The 21,461-nt window shown below is 42.8% G+C and overlaps 3 protein-coding genes and 2 non-coding genes across 7 annotated transcripts in view; 3 read left to right on the forward strand and 2 right to left on the reverse strand.

Moving 5' to 3' along the window:
• LOC110510959 (rho GTPase-activating protein 7) overlaps positions 1-2,350 on the forward strand; it is a 164,752-nt gene extending 162,402 nt beyond the window's left edge. For both annotated transcript variants that reach the window (XM_036953903.1, XM_036953904.1), the window contains one exon: positions 374-2,350. In XM_036953903.1, the coding sequence (XP_036809798.1) occupies positions 374-473 (100 nt within the window). In that variant the 3' untranslated portion in view covers positions 474-2,350. The remainder of the gene's footprint in view (positions 1-373) is intronic.
• Positions 2,351-7,161: 4,811 nt separating this feature from the next.
• On the forward strand, positions 7,162-12,682 carry LOC110534770 (fibroblast growth factor receptor 2). Its single transcript, XM_021619716.2, has 5 exons — positions 7,162-7,321; positions 7,640-7,721; positions 7,912-8,205; positions 10,537-10,857; positions 11,216-12,682. The coding sequence occupies exons 1-5, from the start codon at positions 7,250-7,252 to the stop codon at positions 11,611-11,613; spliced, it is 1,167 nt and encodes a 388-aa protein (XP_021475391.2). The 5' UTR covers positions 7,162-7,249; the 3' UTR covers positions 11,614-12,682.
• A 3,639-nt stretch (positions 12,683-16,321) lies between these two features.
• On the reverse strand, positions 16,322-16,394 carry trnak-uuu. The gene has a single exon. It is a non-coding gene; the product is annotated as a tRNA-Lys (tRNA).
• Positions 16,395-17,102: 708 nt separating this feature from the next.
• On the reverse strand, positions 17,103-17,175 carry trnat-ugu. The gene has a single exon. It is a non-coding gene; the product is annotated as a tRNA-Thr (tRNA).
• Positions 17,176-18,430: 1,255 nt separating this feature from the next.
• The window catches only part of LOC118941396 (E3 ubiquitin-protein ligase DTX4-like), a 40,101-nt gene continuing 37,070 nt past the window's right edge, over positions 18,431-21,461 (forward strand). The window contains exons 1-2 of one of the 2 annotated variants that reach the window (XM_036953905.1): positions 18,431-18,755; positions 20,078-20,292. In XM_036953905.1, the coding sequence (XP_036809800.1) occupies positions 18,670-18,755; positions 20,078-20,292 (301 nt within the window). In that variant the 5' untranslated portion in view covers positions 18,431-18,669. Of the gene's footprint in view, positions 18,756-19,271; positions 19,784-20,077; positions 20,293-21,461 lie in introns of those variants that run through there. The other variant, XM_036953906.1, reaches the window with a different exon arrangement.

Below are 21,461 nucleotides of genomic sequence, written 5' to 3' on the forward strand. Positions count from 1 at the left end.
AAACATCTCCTCTCTAAATCAAAGTAACTCTGGTCTGATGCTAAAACATCTCCTCTCTAAATCAAAGTAACTCTGGTCTGATACTAAAACATCTCCTCTCTAAATCAAATTAACTCTGGTCTGATGCTAAAACATCTCCTCTCTAAATCAAAGTAACTCTGGTCTGATACTAAAACATCTCCTCTCTAAATCAAAGTAACTCTGGTCTGATGCTAAAACATGTCCTCTCTAAATCAAAGTAACTCTGGTCTGATCTAAAACATCTCCTCTCTAAATCAAATTAACTCTGGTCTGATACTAAAACATCTCCTCTCTAAATCAAAGTAACTCTGGTCTGATCTAAAACATCTCCTCTCTGTCTCTCTGTTTCCAGGGGTCGGTTCCCAGAGTGGTACAATAAACTGTATGGACACCTGTGTGCCAGTGAGGTGGTGCGGATACGCCAGTCCTTCACCACCCAGATGGATAAGTGAGGGCCAGGCAGCTCCACTTGACTTGGAGAACAGTCACAAGAAGGGGCGACACCCTGGAACCCGAAATACTCTCTATCCACCCCCACCTCAGCCCCTAATTCCCTACAGCCCTGATGCTGGTTGGGGTTGACTGGGGGAGGACAACCCATTGACTCATTGACATGATTCAAGCTCTTGACAGACATACCCTTGTGTCCTGGACAGAGAGACTTTGAACAGACTTTGTCGTCATCCGTAGACTGTCATCAACGACCAGGTGGGGTTACTGCCTCCGAGGGGTCCTGCAAGGCCATGGACCCTCACAGTTCTTTCAGAGTTGTGTTATGGTTCTTGTGCTAGGTGGTGCGTTGCGGGCGGCACAACCAAAGTAAATGTGTCTGAAATGGAAGTATGGTGTCACTCATCCAACAAGCATAATACCTTTACAGAGAGGATGTGACATCAACGTCACAGGATGTGATGTCACGGATTAGTAAAAATATCATCTATAGGGGAGGGGGAGCTTCTGAGAAGAGAGAAGGTTAGTGTGTGGGTGTGTGTGTGTGATGAATGGTTGATTAATTAGACATATTTCATGCACTGGCTCCCAGCTGCAATATAGTGTGTATATACTATATCCTGCATCTGTTCATGTTGCTTTTTCCTGTTTCCTCTCTCTTTCTCTGTGTTTGTGTGTGTGTGTGTGTGTGTGTGTGTGTGTGTGTGTGTGTGTGTGTGCGTGTGCGTGCGTGTACTCGTGCACAAGTGTTTTTATCCTGTTACAGCGGAGGCAATGTCCACAACATTGTTTTCAGGAAGATACTGTATTTTTATACTGATACTGATAATATGGGCAAACAGTTGTGTGAATGTATTGAAAATATGCCATATCTGAGTTTGTATGACTAAGTGGGGTATGTTGAGTTGATAGTTGGTTAAATGGCATTAGGGAAAGCTAGTATCGAGTGGGTTTAAAGGATGGAACAGAAGCTAAATGGTGGCTGGAACACCAATTGGTTGAGAGGGTTAAAGTCGCCCCCGAAACTAAAATGGAGACTTAGATTCTGATGGACCAAGCTTAAAGAAAGCAGACAGTCACAGAACACCTTGATTGATTCCACTGCTTAAAAGAGCACAGAGAATACACAACAATCAACAGGGCTAGGATTCCAAAATGGCCGCCATTTGTAGGCTAAACGTTGATGAAAGGAACACTTCAGGTTGTTACTTTTGTAGTACGATGTACAAGAGCAGTCAAGGTAGTGTTCTGCTTCACAGAAGAAGAGAAACCTGGGGGGAAAGAAATAGAAAAGAAGAGAAGAAATGAATAGAAAACAAAGAAAAGAGAAGGTCCTTTTATAAAGGTGTGGGATTTTACAGGTTTTACTGTAAATAGAGGAGGAGAAAGTGCAGGGAATGTTTGTCTGGTTTAAAGAAGGAAAAATAATCTATATGTGCAGGTTTATTTTCTGTCTGTCTGTCTGTCTGTCTGTCTGTCTGTCTGTCTGTCTGTCTGTCTGTCTGTCTGTCTGTGTTACCTTAAATGAAGTATAAGACTAATAGTAACCAAGTACACCTTCATCCGGGCCAGATTTGGGCCCCCGTGTTAAAACCTATACGTTCTCTGTTCAGTGTGTGACCCATTTGCTAAGCGTTGTGTTGTATTGTTAAACGTGTGTGTACATTATGTGTATGCCGTCAGATATCAGTAACGCATGACAAGGACATTTAATTTAAAAATATATTTATACCTCAGATATGTTTTTTTTTGTACCATGTTTATTTTATTGTAAATGTTACGCTTAAGTTACAGAAATGTGTTTTATATTTTGTATTATTAATATTATTTCTGTACAGATTAATCACAGTCACGTGCATTATTAAATGTATCAAACAAAGAGTGTTGTCTTAGTTGGGTCATTGGCTGCTGTTTTGAAATGTTCAGTGTTCAGGTGGATTGGAGTTGTTGACTTGGTTTCTGATGTCATTTAATATGCTAATGCACTTCACAATGGTCTCATGTAGGCTGCCCCCCAAAAGTTCCCCTTTAAGGTTTTTCGGGCCAAAGGAGTGCCATAAGTAGTACACCATTACCCAAACATTGGTTTTGTCGTTACTCTGAACTACCTTATCATGGCTCTGAGAGTTTGTTTCTACATTCTCTCTCAGACAGGCAGCTTAGCCTGGGGTCATACTGTACCCTGCCCCTGGATTACCTCTCTCTCTCCCTTCTTCTCTCTCTCTCTCTCTCTCTCTCTCTCTCTCTCTCTCCCTTCCTCTCACTCCCTTCGTCTCTCTCTCCCTTCCTTGACGCTTTAACCTGGACCCAGGGTTTAACATGATCACTGAAGCTTTAACCTTGACCACCGTGTGGTTTCCCTTGATGGTTAAGGATCACACATACAGTATGTTCCTGGCACATGGTTGAGAGGACCTGGGAGTCATGGGCCGCGTCTTAAATGGAACTCTATTCCCTACATAGTGCACTACTTTTGACCAGGACCCATAGGGAATAGGGTGCCATTTGGGACGAAACCATGGTAGCTCTGTCTGTGTAGATGGCCTGATTACAAATGCATGACAAGCGCATGAGACGTTTATTGTTGTGACAACAGGAATTATCAGTGATGAAGACATGGTATGTGTCAACATGAAGAAAAACATGGCTTGCATGAAGGTTGTCTTAAAGTTGACATAATAATATTATTATAAGACATTCTATGGCTCTAACGCACATACACAGATACACACATAAGCACACACACACACACACACACACACACACACACACACACACACACACACACACACACACACACACACACACACACACACACACACACACACACACACACACCTCCCAGTGACTTCACATCCCAAATGTGGCCCGTCTGGCCCTGATCCCTCTCCCCCAGACAGTTCTCTGCTGGGCGGCCACACAGACTGGTGGTTTTACAGTCAGTCTGTCTGGACATGACATCTGAATGGCTTCTCTGTGGGCAGAGACTTGAGTCATAGAGAGACGGAAATTCAACCTTAGTAAAACATTAGTTCAACATTGACTCATTCTCTTTGAACCACCGTTTGACTATTTCAGGCCCTTAAGCATAGAGTCAGACCAACGTACAGTATCATCAACATGGAAAGACACGTCCCAGATTCAAAGACAACCACATAGCCCAGAGGTTATTCCATCCTCAAACACGGTTGTCGAGGTACACAGTCAGCACAAGTAGTCATAGCCTTCCACCAAGACTGTAATTGGTTGAATGAGGTGAGTGATTGCCTGGCGGTAACAAAAGTTCCCCGGCAGGTCCTCTGCGGATAAGAGTTACCACCACTGGGGTCAGATTGATTTCTAACTGAGCAAGGGTTTAAGGAATGAGGCTACACTACCATCTAGTGGTCGTTGTAAGCCACTACAAGACCCTGACACCGGTATGATCCAACAAAATGTGCTGAACAAATTCAGAACATGACGTCTGTTTCAAAAGGTAATCGTACTTGCGAAATATAAATAATTGCGTTATCACTATCACCATTAACGGTGATATTGATGATTAAACTGATTTGGAGGACTCAGGTGTACAAATGGTTATTTTTCAAGGAAATTATAAAATAAAAATCCTATATCGTATCATCTCTATCCCTTATTATCGCAGCAAATGGATCAATGCAACAATGTATTCATTTTTTATAAATGTTTTATGTATTTATTTATTTGTATGCATCCAAAGAGTACATGGGGTACGCTGACAACCAAGAAGGGTGCAATTGCGGCCGCATTTCTGGGCGTTCCTACGATCAGGACTCCCGAGTGGCGCAACAGTCTGAAACACTGGATCTCAGTGCAAGAGGCAGTCCTGCAGTCCTTGGTTCGAATCCAGGCTGTATTACATCTGACTGTGGTTAGGAGTCCCATAGGACGGCGCACAATTGACCCAGCAGCGTCTGGGGTAGGCCGTCATTGTAAATAAGAATTTGTTCTTAACTGACTTGCCTAGTTAAATAACATGTGGGCATTCCTGCATCTGCAGGAACCCCTCTTTATAATTGTACTGTACATTTTTAAACTAGGACATGAAGGAGGCGGGGGGGCTCCAGTGCAGTAGGTGATGCACAATAACGTTTGATGCCAATCACCGACAAACCCCACAGAAGAAGGAACGGTGGCGACAATGGTAGCTAGCTAGCCGTACACCGATAGACAGTGTCCTTCGACCCCAGCAATGTTTTCATGCAGTTCTGTTAACGGTGAGGGCAGGTGTTGGGCAAGCGGGAGCAAAGGACACTGTTTACCGGTGTCGCCCACTGAGGTTTTGCAGTGCTTGTATAGGGTGAAACAGACGGGGGTGTTTGTGACAGTGGTGGGCCGTCAGGGCCAGCAAGGCCTTCTCTGCTGGCCTAAACATCATCAGAATATTATTATTTTTAAAATATATTTTCCCACAAATATGTATTAAATTATTCCCCAGAGTAAGAGTTATACTCTTCATTTCATAGCTTTCCTCTTGGTTGCACTGCTTCCAGCCCCAGGTTGAGATTTGGAGGGCTGGTCTTTATGTTAGATCTTTTATCCAATCATATTCAGCCATCATGTGTTGCCAGGGGTCTAAAATCTGCCCTCAGGCCTTCAGAATCAACAGTGCGCGCGCTTGTAGCTTAAAGTGAATGGAAATTTAAATGTAGTGTCAACTTTAGAGTTGGCTATTGTATGCCTGCTGGCTGGCTCCAGTGTTACACAGGAGCCAGCTAGCAGGCGTAGTGCATGCACGTTTTTTGATTGGATTACCAATATTGAGAGGCAGGTCCTATATGGGCAGGTCTATGCAGAATCTCAGAACTAGGAAACTGAATTTGATAAACAAATTCATTTGCGTACTTCTAAGCTGTTTTTTCAACCCACAATGGCGGAAGGAGAAGATATCGATTTGGTCGAGGATATAATTATAACGCCATTCTCAAGACAAACTTTTCAAGAAAAGTTAGACATTGTCAGGAGAGGTCGACGCCGACGCTACAAAGCCTGTCACAGGCGGGAAAGGGGTTCGTTCGCCACTTTCAAAGTTCCAACTACGAGCGCTATCAATGGCTCACAGGCTCCGAGAAGCACTGCAAACTGTACTGCTGGGAATGCCTTGCAAGTGATCGATTTGGTGTTTGGGGCCACACTGGCTTTGCAAACTTGAGTTGTCTAACCAAGGCAGCAACGAGACACCAAAGTACGGCTGGGCACTTACAAGCAATGGTGCTTTTGAAAACTTTTGGGGACACCCAAGTGGATCTACAGCTCAACGAACAAGCGCGCAGGGCAACGAAGCTGCACAATGAAAAGGTATTGTACTCTTCTGTTGAAGGAATTCTAAATTCCTCTGTTTTAATTCCCAATCAAAATTTAAACACTCTGTCAATGCATTAAGGGTTTGTAAGACCCTTATTTTATAAGAATTGACAGAGCCCCGGTCTTAAAAGTCAGGTAACAAGAGAGTACTGCCTTCATACACATTTTACCACAGGTTATAAACTGAAAATGACGTCAGCGTTTTCTAAATGTTCAGTCTCTTCTTGACACTGGTAGAGAAGAGGCCCTATAGTTCTCAAGCCTTCCCTCCTCGCCTAAAGCCAAGGTCAGTCATTGTAAATCAGCATTCTAGACAGTCTGGAGATAGTCCGTGCCTGCCATCTGGAGATAGTTCATTCATTTGTACCAAGGCATTGTTCTAAACTCCTGACTACATTATATACAATTGGGAATGGGAGCAAGAGAGAAAATTCATACATGTACAGTACATAATAGCATTTGGACTAGTCAGTCCTGATTGAAATGTATACATAATTAGTCATCATTGATCAAAATTCCCTTAACATCTTCCCCTGCAATTCTCGGAATAAAAATGTCAATTTTAAGGTGACGCAACGCCTGGTTATACTGCGTTTCTGTCTAAATGTATAGTGTCTAGAGCCATGATTACCATAATGATGGTAATAAGAGGTGGATTAATTCGGGTGGGACTGTGTAGGACTTCACTGAAGGCCCAGGCCCCAGGCCCACGGCACGCCACTGGTTTGTGACCTTCCTCTGGGTACCAGCTGACGTGGTAGTAGAGGGGAATGAGGAGGTGGATGTTAACGCCAAGCAGCCTCTCAAACATCCTAATGTTGAAATGGATTTGTCCATCCGTAAAGCAGAAGCCAAGGGTTTATGAGAACAGTGGTTAAAAACTTAAAAACAAATGGCAAGAGTTGTGGAACAGGAAGGGAAAGGGATGACACCTGTATAATATCTAGGAAAATGTGGGGGGCAGGGAGGTCCACAGGCAGAGAGAGAAGGGAGGAATCACAAGGCTGGAAGTGTAATCACAAGGCTGGAAACTGGGAAACACAAGGCTGAGACTGGGAAACACAAGGCTGAGACTGGGAAACACAAGGCTGAGACTGGGAAACACAAGGCTGAGACTGGGACACACAAGGCTCAACAGGACATTGAAATTGGTAGGAAAACAACCGACTGGGTGGTGTCATCACTGTCAGGAGGAGATGGAGACAGTGGAACATGTTCCATTTCAGTGCAGGCAATATGGGAGGGAAAGGGGGAGATTAATTGTTAGATTTAAGGAGTAATGGGGTTGAAGAGCCAATATTAAGTGAACTGCTGGGGAAATCTTCAGGGGCTGTAGTATTTAATGATGTATTTCGCTTCCTTAGGGAGATGAGAATCATGGGTAGGATTTAGACCTTCCTGTCTCTGGTTAACACTCCAGTCCAGTTGGTGGCGGTAATGCACCTTAAATAGTCCAATGAAGAAGAAGAAAACGAAAGTAGTTATTTCTCAGGACAACCACCGCTCTAGGAAAAACATCTATAGTTTGGTAAATTAAGTATATTCTATTGAAAATCTGTTTGTTTGGGGGTCGGGGGTGGAATAGGATACTTGTTTCTTAGTTTGTAAGGTGTATGTGATGAATGAATGTTGTTTTAATGGACGGCAATGGTCTGTGAAGAGAAAGTGTTTTTTATAGGGGTGTATAGTGCACACCCAAGCAGTAGTGCACACCGTAGCAAACCACAGCAAAACGTTATGCAACAAAGACGAGAGTTTCTTAGTAGGCTACTATTTTAGTGTAGGCTAAATAGTTTAGTTATAACAACAATAATCCACATCTTAAAATGCTTTTTCAATTTCACAGATGTTGAATCCTGGGGCAGTAGAGCACAGCATGGGTTGGAAACTCTTCTACTGTGTTTTTACATTGATGGTCGGCCTTCTTGGTACGCTTTTCCTAAATGAATCATTTTAGATACACTATGTTCTTTTTGTGTGAACTGGCCTCTTGATCAACATCATTGAGTGTGTTCACTGTATTAGCCTAATGTTAAATATGTCGAGGATTTAGTTTGGCTACAAATATGTAAACATTATAATCCTTGTATTTATTTTCCTTCCCGACCGTTTCCACAGAATGCCCCTCGATTGGTAATGGTATCATTATTAAAACTGTGAATTTGAAGGACTCTGTCACTCTCCCTTGCAATGCAACCTGTGACATTGGCATCGTTTGGAGGATTGTGGATGGCCAGGTTGTTGCCAAGATTGATCAAGGAAAATTAATTGAAGGAAAGCGCTTTGAGAAGAGGGTGGAAATCAACAAAGACCTCTCTCTCACAATCAGCTCTGCGGTGTACAATGACAAGGGCTCATATGAGTGTATCTGTGATAATCAGATTGTTGCAGATGTGAAGCTAGATGTTCTGGGTAAGCTGAACAGACATGACACAACTTTACATATTGAATGTTGACTGGGAACAAGAACTATGACTACTTTAATCAGGGATAGATTTGAAGAGTTTACTTCCAAAATGCTATATCCACCATTTTTTTATAAGAAATGATTGGTTATGGGTACCTTCATGTGTGTGTAAAATATTACTGTTCTCAGATTTTGTTTTTTTCATATGTTTTTATTTGCAAAATCCGATATATTTTTTTTTTGGGAATGGAATGTTCGTATCCTGTATATTTGACAGTGATATGTGATCGTCTCACCTACACCTAGGTATCTTAAAGGGATACTTCAGGATTTGGGCAATGAGGGCCTTTATCTATCCCCACGGAGTCAGGTGAACTTGTGGATTCCATTTGTATGTCTCTGTATCCAGTGTGAAGGAAGTTAGAGGTAGTCTCGTGAGCTAACTAGCGTTAGCACAATGACTGGAAGTCTATGGGTATCTGCTAGCAGTTTTTTTGTTACATTTGACTGTAAAACATAGTAGTACTACTTATTTCTCTAAGAGGCGTTTTGAAAAAAAACATGGTTATTTGTCTCTGAAATGAAACCATCCAGTGATAGATTTTAAACAAATACATTGAACAAACCCATACCATGATTAGAGAGTGAAAAAACATACCAATCTCTTTCATAATATCTAATTACAATAAAAGACCAACATTTCTGAAAATGGATATACAGCGTTTTGGAATGAAACTCTTCATTTATGCATTTGCAATTGTTGCAATATTGTAATATTGGCCAGACCACTGTTTTTCTGAAGTCAGTGTGTAATTCAAAGTCTACATACTGTTGATTTGTGTTTTAGAGTTGTGATCAATGATAATAGTGTAATATCATTCTGTTCTTTACTTGCGTCTATTCAACTCATGTCCATTTATCCTTCATTCCCTGATCCTCCACTCCTCTCCTTTTGGCTTTCACACTACGCTAACTTTAACCCCCCAGCACCTTCCCCCTTCACTTTAACCCCCAAGCACCTTCTCTCTAACCTTAACCCCCCAGCACCTTCTCTCTAACCTTAACCCCCCAGTACCTTCTCTCTAACTTTAACCCCCCAGCACCTTCTCTCTAACTTTAACCCCCCAGCACCTTCTCTCTGACCTTAACCCCCCAGCACCTTCTCTCTGACCTTAACCCCCCAGCACCTTCTCTCTGACCTTAACCCCCCAGCACCTTTTCTCTGACCTTAACCCCCCAGCACCTTCTCTCTGACCTTAACCCCCCAGCACCTTCTCTCTGACCTTAACCCCCCAGCACCTTCTCTCTGACCTTAACCCCCCAGCACCTTCTCTCTGACCTTAACCCCCAGCACCTTCTCTCTAACCTTAACCCCCCAGCACCTTCTCTCTAACCTTAACCCCCCAGCACCTTCTCTCTAACCTTAACCCCCCAGCAACTTCTCTCTGACCTTAACCACCCAGCACCTTCTCTCTGACCTTAACCACCCAGCACCTTCTCTCTAACCTTAACCCCCCAGCACCTTCTCTCTGACCTTAACCACCCAGCACCTTCTCTCTAACCTTAACCCCCCAGCACCTTCTCTCTGACCTTAACCCCCCAGCACCTTCTCTCTAACCTTAACCCCCCAGCACCTTCTCTCTAACCTTAACCCCCAGCACCTTCCCCCTTCACTTTAAACCCCAAGCACATTCTCTCTAACCTTAACCCCCCAGCACCTTCTCTCTGACCTTAACCCCCCAGCACCTTCTCTCTAACCTTAACCCCCCAGCACCTTCTCTCTAACCTTAACCCCCCAGCATCTTCCCCCTTCACTTTAACCCCCAAGCACATTCTCTCTAACCTTAACCCCCCAGCACCTTCTCTCTGACCTTAACCCCCAGCACCTTCTCTCTAACCTTAACCCCCCAGCACCTTCTCTCTAACCTTAACCCCCCAGCACCTTCTCTCTAACCTTAACCCCCCAGCACCTTCTCTCTAACCTTAACCCCCCAGCACCTTCTCTCTAACCTTAACCCCCCAGCACCTTCTCTCTAACCTTAACCCCCCAGCACCTTCTCTCTAACCTTAACCCCCCAGCACCTTCTCTCTAACCTTAACCTCCCAGCACCTTCTCTCTGACCTTAACCCCCCAGCACCTTCTCTCTGACCTTAACCCCCAGCACCTTCTCTCTATCCTTAACCCCCCAGTACCTTCTCTCTAACCTTAACCCCCCAGCACCTTTCCCATTCACTTTAATTGTCATACATTCCATGTAGACCTATATCTAATTCAATTACTTTCATAATTGCACACCATTCAAGGCCCACCCCTCTTCTCCCTCCTCATCTAACAGTCCCGACAGAAATATCAGCTCACGTCGGAGATAATGTCACACTTCACTGCTATGGCTCAACCAATAAGCAGGCAACCGATGGTGAGATTTATGTCCAGTGGGAGAAAGATGGACAGACTGTGCTGAAGATTGACCCGACCAATACTACCTTTGGCCCTGGATTCATTGACAGGACATCAGTGACCAGGGATGGTTACAGAGAGGGTGACCTGTCCCTCACCTTCACCGGTGTACGCTCGTCTGACCAGGGGACCTACCTGTGCTTCTTCAACCGGGATAGTGACTCAGGATATCCACATGGAGTCACTCTCACTGTTAAAGGTGGGTTGTCTATTGAATGCATTGCTCACTTAAGTATTGTATTTAATATTCACTTTTTAACGTATAGACATTGTTCTTTGTCTTATTATTATCATAGTAGTAGATGTAGTGTTAGTGTAATATTTCAAGAGAATAGTATTTAGTCATGGCGGTCTTGCTGTTTTGTATTGTTGTCTGCGCTAGTTGAGATTATAAACTGGGTGGTTCGAGCCCTGAATGCTGATTGGCTGACAGCCGTGGTATATCAGCCTAAGACCACACCCCCTTAGGCCTTATTGCTTCGGTATAATATTGTTGTAATTTCCTTTATCTTTGCTGCTCCAACACTACTATTTTCTATCTTTCTGTCTTTCTCTAGAAAAGCAATTGGAGCCTGCAATGACTGATAGAGAAAGGAGTAGGGTACCAGTGATAGGAATAATTATTCTACTTCTGTTTATCATTTGTGTGCTCGGGTTAATGGTGATTCACAAGAGAAACAGGAGACAGCCAACAGTGGACTTCACAGTCACTGGAAAAGAGGACAACACAGCATCACCAGCACATCTCTCCATCGAGGATCTTCCTGTTTCAGTTCAGGACAGCCAACCGTTGCCAGAGGTCCGAAGAATCCAGAGTTGTTCTGATGATCATCTTGATGAGACCACGTGTCCTGAGGGGATGGATGAACACACAGAGGAAGAGGAGGAGCTCCATCTCTCAGTAGCTGAAAGTGGGACACTGCTAGACCAGGAGAAGAGTAGCACAGGGAGTTGAGTTATGTATGAAGGTAGTATGTTCTGGTTGCCAACTTCTTTGTTGTCGTGAAATGTTGGATGAAATGTGCTATGTTCACTGAAGTGGATGTGGATGTCTTCCTATCATAGTTTACTGTATGAATCGGTAGCCAATGACTGTAGCTTGATGGGCTTGAATCAAATGATACAGGGTTTATTTTATCTAGGGCCCAGTCTTTGCTGATGTCCTGTCTAGTCTTCCAGCCTCACTGGTGGCTTAAATTGTTTAAAGCTAGAGATTTTACACCAGCATAAGCATTTTATTGGGGGGTGAGAGGTATAAAGGAGGATCCTTTGAGTGTGTGGATAGGAAAGGGAAGCAGGTAGGGTATAAAGGAGGATCCTTTGAGTGTGTGGATATGAAAGGGAGCTGGTAGGGTCTAAAGGAGGAATCATTCATCTCTCTGGTGGTGGTGCTACTGATATTGTAACTGGAAGGTTTACTAGTCAAGATCAATGTCACATTTAATCTGGCCTTGCTTGATATCAAAGGGGATATCACAGTACGTGTAATACACAATATCCTCACAAGAGGGCAGACGTACACCATCATTTTAAAGTAAACTATGATTATTTTTGGGTCAGTGATACACTTGGGACGTCCCTACCCTAAATCCTAACCTTAATCCACAAGCAATACTTTAATCCTTACATTAACTATTTTATATTTCAACTTCTGTGGGGTAGGCACGTCCCAAGGATCCTCGATAACAGATTCATGTATTATTATAACCTATTACATGATGCGTAATAAATATATGTATTTGCTAAATGATTATAAAGAATGTTTGCTATATTTACGTTTATTTTATCAAATGTAAGAAATATTATTGTTCACAAAGTGTAAACCTGTGTCGAAACTGTTTTGAGAAACTGGCGCAAGCACCTGTAACTTTTGTAGTGATTGTCATTTTCGGTGAGTCTTTTCAGTGAGCCGGATCATTTGGCTCCGAGCCGATCCATATGTCAGATCTGGCCAAATTATTAGATGTCCTGCAAAAACAATGTAGTATTTTTTTTTCCGCACTTTAAAAAAATCTGTATGCACCAGATTGCCGTGACCTCCTCACTATTTATTGTGTCTGCAGTGAGGACTCACCCTCTTTACAATTAGTTTATAATGTATCTGCAGAAAAAATAAATAGCTCAAAAAGGAGTAGTAGCCGTATGCAAATTAGGGAGCCAAATGAACAATTCTTTCACCAATGTGATTCGGTTCCGTTAATTCGCTTACTACCCAAAGCTAAGAGCCAATTGGTGCTTGATCCGAAAATGTGGTCTGAGGTGCCCTATGGATGGTGTGACAGAATTGCGGGCCACCGGAGCCATGCAGAGACCAACTTGAGCTCCATCCCGTATCGCCATGGCCTCTCAAATGTTGTAATAATGCAGAGGGCATGATTGGTTGAAGGTAGGTGAGGTCGGGAGGTCTTGTATAAACATAAACTCCCTTCTTTGACAGCTGCACCATTGAGAGCATCCTGACCGGTTGCATCACCGCCTGGTATGGCAACTGCTCGGCATCTGACCGTAAGGCTACAGAGGGTAGTGCATACGGCCCAGTACATCACTGGGGCCAAGCTTCCTTTCCATCCAAGCCCAAAAAAGTGTCAGAGACTCCAGTCACCCAAGTCATGGACTGTTTTCTCTGCTACCACATGGCAAGCGGTACCAGAGGATCAAGTCTAGGACCAAAAGGCTCCTTAACAGCTTCTACCCCCAAGTCCCCATAACTGCTGAACAATTAACCAAATGGCCACCCGGACTATTTACATTATTTTATTGTGTTACTTTTTATTATGTTTTACTTTCGTTTATTTGGTACATATTTTCTTAACTCTTCTTGAACTGCACTGTTGGTTAAACCTCTTTGGGCTGAGATCCCACTAACGGGATCGATATAACAACAGCCAGTGAAAGTGCATGGAGCCAAATTCAAACAACAGAAATCTCAAGTATTTTAGACCATTTTAAAGATACAATTCTTGTTAATCCCACCACAGTGTCCGATTTCAAAAATACTTTACGACGAAAGCACACCAAGCGATTATTTTAGGTGAGTGCCTAGTCACAGAAAAACACAGCCATTTTTCCAGCCAAAGAGAGGAGTCACAAAAAGCAGAAAAAGAGAGAAATTAATCACTAACCTTTGATGATCTTCATCGGATGATACTCATAGGACTTCATGTTACACAATACATGTTATGTATGTTTTGTTTGATAAAGTTCATATTTATATCAAAAAATCTCAGTGTACATTGGCGCGTTATTTTCAGTAGTTCCTAAACATCTGGTGATTTTGCAGAGAGCCACATGAATTTACAGAAATACTCATAATAAACATTGCTAAAACATACAACTGTTATACATGGAACTTTAGATAAACTTCTCCTTAATGCAACCGCTGTGTCAGATTTCAAAAAAGCTTTACCGAAAAAGCACACCATGCAATAATCTGAGTACAGCGATCAGAGACCAAAACAACCCAAACAGATTTCCACCATGTTGTGTAGTCAACAGAAGTCAGAAATAGCATTATAAATATTCACTTACCTTTGATGATCTTCATCAGAATGCACTCCCAGGAATCACAGTTCCACAAAAATGTTTGATAAAATCCATAATTTATGTCCAAATACCTCCTTTTTGTTCACGCGTTTAGCCCAGTAATCCAAAATAATGACGCGCCTGCCCCATAGACACTGTGTATTAAATAGGCAATGAGTTGAAAAACTACAAACCTCAGATTTCCCACTTCCTGGTTGGATTTTTTCTCACGTTTTTGCCTGCCATATGAGTTCTGTTATACTCACAGACATCATTCAAACAGTTTTAGGAACTTCAGAGTGTTTGCTATCCAAATATACAATATTTTACAATATTATATATATATATATATATATATATATATATATATATATATATATATATATATATATATATATATATATATATATATATAATATGCATATCTTAGCTTCTGGGACTGAGTAGCAGGCAGTTTACTCGGGCACCTTATTCATCCAAGCTACTCAATACTGCCCCCAGCCATAACAAGTTTTAAGGTCTACACGTGTTGTATTTGACCCATGTGACAAATAAAGTGTGCTTTGATTTGATCTTCCATCACAACAGCCCTGCGCTGCTCCGCATAGTATAAGAAGTATACATGCCCTGACTTCTGTAGAGGCCATATCACGGTAAATGCTTGACAGCCAAGGCTGATTGAACATGTAGCGCCTTTGATGGTTTGGCACTGCGGTTGTGGCGGAGGGATTTCATGACCTGGCGGTGGTTATGTGCCTGCTAGCTAAATAATGTGAGGCAAGAACACACCAACTAAAACACTGTCCCTCGTGTAAGTTATAAGAGAACGCTTTAGGTGTAATTATTGCGTTAATGTACTGTTACTATAACAGCATCGTGAAGAAGGCGCAGCAGCGCCTCTTCAACCTCAGGAGGCTGAAGAAATTCGGCTTGTCACCAAAAGCACTCACAAACTTCTACAGATGCACAATCGAGAGCATCCTGGCGGGCTGTATCACCGCCTGGTATGGCAACTGCACCGCCCTCAACCGTAAGGCTCTCCAGAGGGTAGTGAGGTCTGCACAACGCATCACCGGGGGCAAACTACCTGCCCTCCAGGACACCTACACCACCCGATGTCACAGGAAGGCCATAAAGATCATCAAGGACATCAACCACCCGAGCCACTGCCTGTTCACCCCGCTATCATCCAGAAGGCGAGGTCAGTACAGGTGCATCAAAGCTGGGACCGAGAGACTGAAAAACAGCTTCTATCTCAAGGCCATCAGACTGTTAAACAGCCACCACTAACACTGACACTGACTCAACTCCAGCCACTTTAATAATGGGAATTGATGGGAAATGACGTAAATATATCACTAGCCACTTTAAACAATGCTACCTTATATAAATGTTACTTACCCTACATTATTCATCTCATATGCATACGTATATACTGTACTCTATATCATCGACGGTATCCTTATGTAATACATGTATCACTAGCCACTTTATACTATACTATGCCACTTTGTTTACATACTCATCTCATTTGTAAATACTGTACTCGATACCATCTACTGTATCTTGCCTATGCTGCTCTGTACCATCACTCATTCATATATCCTTATGTACATATTCTTTATCCCCTTACACTGTGTACAAGACAGTAGTTTTGGAATTGTTAGTTAGATTACTTGTTATTACTGCATTGTCGGAACTAGAAGCACAAGCATTTCGCTTTGATTTGATTTGATTTGATGTCACACAACGTATCAGACTTGTTTGCAGCTATCCAATACAACTAGATAACGTTAGCTAACTAGAGAGCACGGGCGAGCCCAGTCCGTGTTCGCTAGCTCGATCGGAAAATGTGGTTGGCTTTCTTAATTTCAGTTCACTTATTTGAAAAAATATTAAATATCACACATTGTATTGTGTATTAAAAAGAGTCCTCTACTTGAAAATATGTTTTTGATGGGTTTGTCGAGCTAGCTAAAGTTAACAAGCCTAACACCAGATGTATTTCCCAACATGATTCCAACTAACCTCAGTCACAGAAGCTATCGAGGCCGATAATAATATTCGTTAACGTTCGTTCTGTCTGTGCAGATGAAGAAGAAGGCGCTAGCAACCGAGAGCGGTAAAAAAAAAAAAAACACCGCCCGAACAGGGACTTGAACCCTGGACCCTCAGATTAAAAGTCTGATGCTCTACCGACTGAGCTATCCGGGCTCTGACTGGCAGAGAAAGTGGAAAGATTTTGATTTTAAAAACTCGTAGGTCACGTCTCGATTTGCTTGGAAAGCGACTATTCCCTGCTACAGCGCATTGTTTCTGTGTTGCTCAGCTCAAGAGCTAGGGGGCACTTTTCAACCCCATAGCTAACGTGTATTGTGTAAGTGTATTGCAGGCAGCATCGTAACGTTTTAATAGAGTTAGAGTTATAGAGTAGAGTATAGAGTTACCACAGATTAATAGAGTTTTGGTTTTACCCACAGGTGAATAGGGACAGTTATCGTATCTTTGGTTATACTAACGTTAAGTTAGCTAGTTACTGTAGCTACATCATAGCTCGCTAGTGTTCCATTTCATTCTGTGGTCGGCTAACCTAGTACCGGCGCAAAGATACACTATTGGCAATGTGTACGTGTTGATAATAAAACCCTACCGATGCGAAGATACACAATTGGCCATTTGTAAGTGTCAATATGCACGGAAAAGCTATTGTCAGCCTCTGTGTTGTTCCTTTAATCTTCATTTATTGGCAATTCATTGTTTTCCTCTGATCAACATACGTCATTTATTAACGTCATTAACGTGAGCAACAAAAAAAACTGAGACTAATGCATCGTGGCAGTTTATTTTTTTGGACCTGTCCAAGTTTAGGACGTGAAAGACCGACGTGTTGATCCGATTAAAGGAAAAAAAATAAAAGTGTACAGGCCCCAGCGAGATTTGAACTCGCGACCCCTGGTTTACAAGACCAGTGCTCTAACCCCTGAGCTATGGAGCCCTGTTCTGTTGAGGCTGAAACGCAGACTGTTTTTGACTGTGGCATAGATAGTTTTTCATTAGAGTTCTATAAGCATTCTGAAAACATATATGGTTGCTTGCAAAGACCTCAATTGATCGATTTAATTTTATTGTTAAAACATCCTTATATCAGTATTTTAAATCAACACGATAAAGACAACAACAATATCCTGCATTCTGACTTGCAATGTGTTTTCAACTGCAACCACTAGATGGCGTCAAAGAACGACATTTGTCAACAAGACGTTCAGAAGTTGTTTGTAGCCTGTCATTTGTTGCCCTCAAGTGGATAATTAAGCAACAAGGCCCAGATGGGGTGTGGTATATGACCAAAATCCGCTGTCCCTGTACAACGCAACGCGGGGTGCCTGGATACAGCCCTTAGCCGTGGTATATTGGCCATATACCACAAACCCCAGATGTGCCTTATTATAAACTGGTTACCAACATAATTGCAAATTAGTCTTCCAAATGGACAATGACACCAAGCATACTTACAAAGTTGTGGCAAAATGGCTAAAGGACAACAAAGTCAAGGTATTGGAGTGGCCATCACAAAGCCCTGACCTCAATCCTATAGAAAATTTGTGGGCAGAACTGAAAAAGCGTGTGCGAGCAAGGAGGCCTACAAACCTGACTCAGTTACACCAGCTCTGTCAGGAGGAATGGGCCAAAATTCACACAACTTATTGTGGGAAGCTTGTAGAAGGCTACCCTAAACGCTTGACCCAAGTTTTAAACACTTTAAAGGCAACCAAATACTAATTGAGTGTATGTAAACTTCTGTCCCACTGGGAATGTGATGAAGGAAATAAAATATGAAATAAATCATTATCTCTACTATTATTCTGACATTTTCACATTCTTAAAATAAAGTGGTCATACTAACTGACATGAAACAGGGGATTTTTACTAGGATTAAATGTCAGGGAATTGTGAAAAATTATTTGGCTAAGGTGTATGTAAACTTCAGACTTCAACTGTATATACAAGTAAAATAACACTGCAACTAACACAGAATGGGCACACAAATAAATAAACCTGCAGTTGGCATAGCCTGTAAGGCAACACTATACACCTTGCTATTTTTGTGTTTGCCAATGCATTTACAATTTGGGATAACTTCAGGGCAGATCTGCACCAGTGGCGTACTACTACTTTGGGAATTCAATGCACATGACTGGCTTGCTATAGGCAGCCTCCTATGGCTTTGGGCGTGGTATAGAAATAGAACGGAGGTACCAGCCTCCGGGATGGAACATATTCAGTATCGGAATACAGAGACGGATACGTATGGTTAGCCAGAGGACATCAAATATGTCCAATATTTGCTTTGGAATACTGAATCAATTCCACCATGGAACTCGAATTCGATATCCAATAAATACGCGCAGGAATTTAATTGAATTGTATTTTATGGATTTATGAAAAGGCGTATTTTTTTTCCATCACTAAAGCCACTTGAGGATTGTAAATGAGAAACATGCGTGTGGAAGACGGGCGGATAGTTAGTCTTGGTTTTGAACCCATTTCTAAAACCAAGCCTCCAACGCAACGAACGTAAGTAACTAGTGAACTTGTGAATAGGCCAATATATGTGATTTTCAAATACCAATAAAATGCTGCGTTTGTTGTTTGCGTTTTGATTGTGTTTATAAAAAAAGGACTAGCCCGTGCGTAAACATGCGTTCCAAATGCTCCATGATCACAATACATCATAATAACTTCTATCCTAACAAGTCGCCTTTCTCTGAACTTGGACAAGTCAGTAGAGAGGCTATAAAAAACCTATATAGATACCGGAAAGTTTTCTTCTTGAATGGTTTCTTTCTTGTGCTTAGCCTAGGTAGTTGTGTACAGTAATTGACACAATTGGTTTACTTGTAGCCTAATGTAGCCCATCTCCCACCCGTGGGACGATACAGTTACAGTAATGATATGTAATAAACATGTTCAATAGGCCGACTGTACTGTTTCTAGGGAAAATGACGCGATGATTAGCCAATGATCACAAAGAGCTGAGTAATCGCCCACAAACATGTTGTGCCAGGCTTCATCCCAAAAAAATGGTAGTGAATGAAATGGGATTGTCCTGAATGAAACTGTACACCCAATCCGTTCTCTCTGCGTAGCATATACCTGTCCAGCCGGTTTCAAAGATTTGTGAAAGCTCGATCCGGGAGTTACGGGTATTGGTAGGTAGGTCTATTACGAGAGGGGTGTTGGATGTCAGTTTGGAACAGTTCAACACACGACGCCCCAACGACTGGAACGGAGCTCCTTTCTCTCGCCACTCCAGAAGTGTAGCTTGGTCTCGCCACTTGCGCAACAAGTGACTCTGCCAAAGGGATTTATAAGATTCAGTCGGACACATTTAGTTTCTTTATGCTAGAACGTGACTGAAAATCAAGGCTTTCGACGAGAGTAACAGGAGCACTCTCTCCGTTTCTTTGCCTGTCCACGGTTTCTGAAGGCATCACAACCGGGTATAAAATCCGATTTCTCCGTGTTCGACCATGAAAGTGACACGGATGTTTGTGCCCAGATGCTGCGCTCCTTCACATTAGCACGTCGCCGGCTGACTAAATGTAAGATCCTCTTTGTTCATTTAGGGAGACCTGTATTTGTGTGTAGATATCACCTAGCTACAAGCCCATATAACTTAGAAACCACGGGACTTCGTGTAGGCTAGATTGAGCCAAGTGATGTTGGAATCAGTGATGAGACACCGATCCTCGTTTCAATAAACAGCGATAGGCTACTTTGTAGCCAAATCCAAATGAACAAAGTCTAGCCTGGTTCCGGATGTAAACACAACGTCGCGCCTTCCTTTTTAAACCATGGTTGCTAACAGAGGAGTATTTTCTCACGTCTCTTTCCAGGGCCACCATGCTCCATGCGTCCGCTGTGGTCGTGTGGGAATGGCTCAACGAACACGGGCGGTGGCGGCCCTACAGCCCGACCGTCTCCCACCACATCGAGGCGGTGATACGAAGCGATCCCCGTGGTGGGAGCGTCGTGCTAGGCCAAGTCGACAACCGCCTCTCGCCCTACATCCTAGACCTGCAGTCGATGCACCAGTTCAGGCAGGACACAGGTAAGAAGACGAGAGCTGAGAGGTGGGAATGGCTGTTGTTGTTGTGGGGATGCCGATGTGGTGTTGTTACGCGCCTGGTGTTGTTTGTGTAAGGCACGTGGATGTATATAGATGGAGAACTTTTGTGAAACAGCACGGTTTAAAATATATGGCAAATAGAAATCAAAACTGGATGGTTTTAAGAGATAGACGGGAAACCACGTGTTTGATGTATTTGATACCATTCCACGTATTCTGCTCCATTCATTACCACCAGCCAGTTCTCCCCAATTAAGGTCCCGCCAACCTCCTGTTATGTCCAGTGAGTGTCTCTGTGTCTCGGTCTGTCCAGAGTGGATATATTGTTATAGACAAAAGTCCTATCAGAATTCTTACTTCTACATAGGCCTTTTTAAACATCTTAGGCTCAGTTGTCAGTCTGTTCTAGTTTTTACTTCACGTTACTGCACGGCTGTGTTAAATTCCGTTCGTTTTGCATGTGGTTCAACTAATAGACTGCTTCGCCACTGGGGTGGAGCTTAGAGCTCACACCTTGGTTCCATTCCGTCATAGAATGAGAATTAAGAATTAATTACAATCAGTTCCATATTCCTAGGGAGTTAAACCCTCCGCTTGCCTGTCAGACAGAATGGGGTGAAAGTGGGATGACCTACGACAGCTGTACCTCACAGAGCCTTGGCCTCTCTTACGAGATACATTCTTCCCCCGTAGTCCCCGAATCTAACGCACGCAGCTGCTGTGTGGGGACTGACATTGGGTGGTATAAACAGAGGGAGCGAGAGAGAAAGGGCACCCTATTTCCTACATAATGCTCTAGTTTTAGTCAAAAGTAGTGCACTACATAGGGAATAGGGTGCTCTTTGTGACAGATCCAGAGTGTAAGGGGAAAGCAGAGAGAATGTGATATTTCAAGGCTTAACAGCAGAAAATCTGAGAATCTGCCTCCGGTGAGGGAGATGGAAGGAGGGATAGAAAGAGAGGGAGATGGAAGGAGGGATAGAAAGAGATGGAGTCGGAGGGAGGTAATAGGGAAGCCCATCTATCTCTCTCTTTGTGGAAGTTGAGAGAACAGATGTTTGTTCCTCTATTGTGGCCTAGACATTCACGCAGGGCGCACACACACACACACACACACAGGGAAGAGTGTGGGAGAGAGTTGTAGGCGCAGA

Source organism: Oncorhynchus mykiss, chromosome 19 (assembly GCF_013265735.2).
Source record: "Oncorhynchus mykiss isolate Arlee chromosome 19, USDA_OmykA_1.1, whole genome shotgun sequence".
In the NCBI taxonomy this organism is placed as follows: domain Eukaryota; kingdom Metazoa; phylum Chordata; class Actinopteri; order Salmoniformes; family Salmonidae; genus Oncorhynchus; species Oncorhynchus mykiss.